Here is a 5,559-nt window from a genome sequence, read left to right as displayed (position 1 = left end):
GATCAACTACTCCCATGGTCCATTCAACTCCTCAATTGGGAGTAGTTGATCCAATTGCTCCCATCGTCCATTCAACTCCTCAATAGAGTAGTTGTAAATGGTATGGGCGCAGTAGATCCATAACCATGGATCAACTACTCTCGTGGTCCGTGACTCTTGAAAATGTCTCTTCAAGGCTTCAACTCCTCAACCAAGTAGTTGTAAATGCTATGGTTACGGATCAACTAGTCCCATGGTGTGTGAGTCTTGAAAATGTCTCTTCAAGGCTTCAACTCCTCAACCGAGTAGTTGTAAATGCCCCTTGAAGGCTTTAAAGTTTAACTCCTCAACTGAGTCACCGACTACATGTAAATAAGTGCTAGTTGTGGAGTAGTTGTCCTTCGAGGCTTTCACTCCCCAACCGAGTCATCAACCACATGTTCATATTTTGTCCACAGTCCAAGAGGCAGTGGTTTCTCAACCTACCATATGTTATGAATATGGTGTACTCAATCCTCTAAATGCTCCCCCCATTCAATTTTCAATTTTGAACATTGCAGATCTCTTCCGAATAGAACTTGACCTACAATAGATGTGTGTTGACAAGTGGCATACTCCTAGAGAAGTGTTTCAAAGAAAATTTTCCCTTCACATAGAAGGGTGAAAAAAGATGAACCCTACATATGAAGGGCCCTTTTTTAAAAAATATTTTCAATTTATATTTAATAAAATAGATATTTTTTGGTGTACTCATAATTTAAAACAATCGTAATGTGCATTTAGTTAAATAGACAGAATTTGTGTAATTGGATGGTGTTAGACTTTTTTAACTTAAGAAAGCAACTTTGATGTTAGCCCATCTCTAAAAGCAAAAAGAAAAAGAAAAAAACCGTATTGAGTATACTATAAATCCCTTCCCCCACTCGCCAGCCCTAGCCCCACTCACCTCCCTTTTCTCCGTTTTTGAAGGCTTTAACATCTCAACCAAGTGACAAACCACTTTTTAATATGGTGTGCAAGACATTTACTCCTCAACTAACCACATGTTATGTAATTGTTAATGTGGTGCTCAAGAGTCAATATACTATGTCCATACGCATCCGTACAGTGGCACACGATACACCTAGAACTTGAAGGTTGATGGGGGCCCTACGGATACGTCCTTCACTTTTTTTAAAAGAATTACACTTAAAAAAAACATAGAGTTCAAAAAAACAGTAGTATACTTCACAATAAATGGAGTATTATTAAAATTTTGGGGTTGTCTTTCAAATTGTAGGCTCGTGCATGGCTGAAATTCGACGCAAAATGGGACCTCTATGTAGTGTGCGCAAGAAAAAACATTTCACCCTCTTCCAAAAGTTCCAATTCTAAAACCTTTGAATCTACGATGAGATATTTTTTGGATTTCACGTGGAAAATGCACTATACATCTATACTCTGGTTTTTCACACTCTTCCTCGATGTCTATTGTTTTTACTAGTGTTGGCACGGAACTGCTTCTATGATGTTGTATGTGCCGGCCTTCTTCATGATGTTGTACGTGCTTGCCCTATATATATATATATATATATATATATATATCTGAGCCAACAGCGCTGAGATGCAATAGATCACAAAACCATATTATAAGGCATCTGCTGCTCTGTACACACAGAGAAATGGGTGATGCAGAGGCTACTAAGGCGCACATACTCGTTATTGGGGGCGGGGTGAATGGTCTCACCACTGCCCTGCGGTTGCTTCAAGACGGGTTTTCAGTCACCATGATCGCCAAGGATTATTACGCCTCCGAGAACAAGCAGCGAATCTTCTCGCAGTTGGCAGTTCCTTTCTGGCACTACTGCCCAACAGCGGTCCTCTCTCGCGGGGGTGAGGCTTCCAACAAAATTTTTCCATCAATCGTCACCTTGATCCGAGCAGCTATGAATTTTTTTATTTTAAAAAAAGAGTTGTGCAGAGCCATACTTTGGAGTATTTCGACATCACTAATTTTTCATGTTTGGAGTATTTTGACATCACTAATTTTTCATGTTTGGATTCTGAACAAGGCTAGAATTTGAAGGTTACAGATACCCTTCCAAAGGGGTCAAAACCTTCCCAACAAGAAGGGTGAAAACAGGATTAGACTCAAGTTTTTGGATATTTTAGTTATATTATTCTCTTCCAATCTTTTCATAAAGAAAAAAGCAAGTTAAAACAAAGCCTTTCAAAAGGGAAAGAAAAAATATATAGGGGCGCCCTTCAAATTCTATTATAGAGGCTTGGGCTGTTGCCTGTTATGAGCATTCATTCTGTTGTCTTGTGTCATTGCCTACAATCTAGTTGATGTCTTTTTAACCTTGCCATCATGCATCTTTAATTTACATTTGAGCCATTTAATTTCGTTTTTAATGTGAGAGCCTAAGCTGTGTGGAGCTTTTGAAATGGGTACGGTATTCATAATTCATCTTCTACTACAAGTTGCCCATAGTAATTTACAATCATTTCACTTCTCCATTGGTGGATATATGGTTATGTTTAGTACTCACGCACTTAAGGACCCAATTTAATGATGGCATGATGGATGGAGTTGATCTTACATGACATTCGGTCAGAACACAGAATCAATGATTGCCATGCGGTGTAGTCATGGTCCCCCAGGGTCATCCGAGACCGTGACATATTGAGGATGAAGCTGCGCTAGTTATCAAGTAGTTGAGAAAATCCTAAGAGTTTGATTGGGAACAAGCTAAGTTAACCAACCTTGTGTTTTCATGGTGTACTGATAAATAGGCGATGACAAAGAAGAGAAGTGGCGGTTGGATGCTTACGATGAGTTCATGGAGCTGGCGAAAGACGGTTCCACACCAGGAGTGAGGATGTGCAAGGCCACATTTGTGGTAGAGGATAAGTACAGGGATCAGATCATTGAACTACAAAAGGAGTTCAAAAAGAAGAAGAACGAGGTAAAGAGAGTAACGATTGTGGATGATTGGTCGGAGGTAGCAGACGTAGAGATAAAGAAAGAGGAAATAATGAAGATGTGTAAATTCTCAGACCAAGAAAAGACAGTGGCGTATACCCTAAATGTCCCTGTGATCGACGCCGACCAATACCTATGCCATATAACAAACAGAGTGATTGACCATGCCAGGGCATCTGTTCTGCAGGTGCCCAAAGTGCCCACAGGTCCTCTTAAGGCGGACTGGTTATTAAGCAAATACCAAGCTGACGTTATCGTCGACTGTGATAGCGCAGACGCCCCCACAGATGACAAAGATGTCTCGCTAGTACGCCTTGCTCACTTAAGGTACATCAACCGCTTTCCTGCTCCCATTGGAATTGCTGCTCATCATCATCAGCCCCGGAAGTGGACCGAGATCCTCTGTGTTGTCAAGGAGAAGGAAACATTCTACGTAGCACCTCAGAACAGTAACATTCTGAGTGTGGGCATGATGATAAAAGAGATCATGACGCCCAGTGAAATTAAGGATGACATGGACGAGATCGACAAGGTGAGGCAGTAGAATAATAAGAACTTTCATGCCGACGTGCTTGTTAGATGGGTCGTTTGATTCATGCACCGGGTGATCTTATTTGGCGGCAGGACATGATATTAGAGAAACGATGCATCTGGGAGGAGTGTGTCCCATGCTTGCAGAAGGCCTACCTGTGGCGGTAGGGACTCGTCGACTGGAGAGGGCAGGACGTGGTGCTGAGGTGGTGAGCAAGGATCAACACAGACCGTTCATTATCCACAACTATATTGGACATGGCAGATCAGGTATATGCAGATGCATGCTTGAGTTGCTAGCTCTCCTCACGTATTGCCTCCACCTCATCTCTATAAATCTTTTTTTTTTGGTCACCTGCAATTTTTGATTTTCTTTTATACTACTGCTCTAGGCTTTTTTCTTGCTGCAAAAGAAGTTTCAAATCTTGTGAACGAGATTCTTAAAAGCGAAGGTACAAGAAGCTGACGACCTTTCTGAAAGATGATGGTATTACCCTAGCCTAGGGTGGAAGAGTTGTTGAGTGTACACACTTCCTCACTAGGACGAGTGTTTTTCCTTCAAGAACATGTTGTCTAGTCCTGCTAACAATTTTATTTATTTTTGGCCTTGCAGACTATTATACCAAGAAACTCAAGGGGCTAAAAGATTCTTTTGAGGAATTGAACGACACTTGGGCTGATATATGCAAAAGGGACAAAAACAACACTTTAAACAAATTGTTTAACAACGAACCTGACGATGAAGACCAAAAATCAAATGAACAGCAATCAACCGCAGCTCCGTAACATAACAATGCCCAAGAAAATTTATAACCTGGTTAAGTTATGGACAAGTCTTATATTAAAAATATATGTATGTAGCTCTTAATCCTTGCAGATACACATGTACATCTAGATGTACTAGATAGACCTTGTCTATGACCAATGCTTCACATGGGTCGTTTGCTAGTAATATTACATGGTTTTAAATCAGGGGGTTTAGATAGCATGTTTTCACTTGAATACATAATATAATCTATTAGTACACACATGAATACATAATATAATTTATTAGTACACACATCTTTTCTTTTAGTATCTTAGTACATAAGACTTAATTTTCTAAGTTTTGAAACTCATGCTTCATATGTATATATATATGAGGGAATTTAACAAATAGCTGTTTAATTTAATCATATTAGAGACGGTTTTAAATTTGAAATTCAAACATATATGTTACTAGATAAATAACCAATTGTAGGTGAATATAGAAGTTAACAAATATAAGTATATAGGCTTACATACAAAGTACATGGGTTCTTATAGGATGATCCTCTCTCCTATCTTGAGGAAAATGTGTAAAATCCCTGATGGAAAATTGAAAAAAAAATCATACACAAACGTTCTATTGATGTTGTGTATTCTTTCATGTTATGATTGCAAATGGTTATACATATATGTGTGTGTATATTATATATCTCTTAGCTTTTATATTTTGTATCTTGTGATATGTCTTTGTTTTATAGCTACACTATATGTATGTGAAACCTATAGATTGGTTGATTTGAGTACTTATTACACTCCCATATTTGACTTTGAATGAGAATCTATGAGAAAATGAGTCGTGCACAGTGTGAGTTTCTTCTTGTGGATCCTCTATTGCTTCTTCTCTCCCCTCTCTTGCTGCTTTTTGGTTGCATGCATGGATGACAAGCTCTCGTTTCTTCTTTTCTCCCTTTATTACGTCTTCTCTTTCCTCTTTGATTGAAATTATCTTTCTTCTTCTTGGTTGCATGCACGGATGCCAAGCTCCAGTTCTTATTGGTTTTTCTCTCAAGGATCATAGATATAGAATGGTGCGACTCAAGTATATTTAGGTTACGATGAATATGATGAGGGCCACACGTATTTACCAAACAATTGAAGGGTTTATTGACCATATGAGAGACCGATTTTTAAGCCTTCACCTATGATTGATGGTAGGAACCATGGGAAATAGGTTGCTACACATGAGTTGAGGTAAAAGAAGCTACCCACTAGATAATATTAAGTGCTAGGAGCCATGGGAAATAGGTTGCTACACATGAGTTGAGGTAAAAAAAGCT

The 5,559-nt window shown here is 39.1% G+C and overlaps 1 protein-coding gene across 1 annotated transcript; it reads left to right on the top strand.

The window, feature by feature from the left end:
* Positions 1-1,627: 1,627 nt before the first annotated feature.
* LOC147627045 (uncharacterized) lies at positions 1,628-3,488 on the top strand. The gene is made up of 2 exons (XM_086815229.1): positions 1,628-1,851; positions 2,755-3,488. The coding sequence occupies exons 1-2, from the start codon at positions 1,641-1,643 to the stop codon at positions 3,486-3,488; spliced, it is 945 nt and encodes a 314-aa protein (XP_086671355.1). The 5' UTR covers positions 1,628-1,640.
* Positions 3,489-5,559: the final 2,071 nt, after the last annotated feature.

The sequence above is a fragment of the Cibotium barometz genome, chromosome 21 (genome assembly GCF_041138505.1).
Source record: "Cibotium barometz isolate CiBa-2024 chromosome 21, ASM4113850v1, whole genome shotgun sequence".
Taxonomy (NCBI): Eukaryota; Viridiplantae; Streptophyta; class Polypodiopsida; order Cyatheales; family Cibotiaceae; genus Cibotium; species Cibotium barometz.
The sequence above is the reverse complement of the archived record's forward strand: the minus strand, read 5'-3'. Positions and strand labels throughout refer to the sequence as shown.

Bases quoted from the DNA above. Each gene is read 5' to 3' on its own strand.
- LOC147627045 (XM_086815229.1), top strand. From the start codon at position 1,641: ATGGGTGATGCAGAGGCTACTAAGGCGCACATACTCGTTATTGGGGGC. The intron at 1,852-2,754 runs GTGAGGCTTCCA...ACTGATAAATAG, and splicing joins AGCGGTCCTCTCTCGCGGGG to GCGATGACAAAGAAGAGAAG.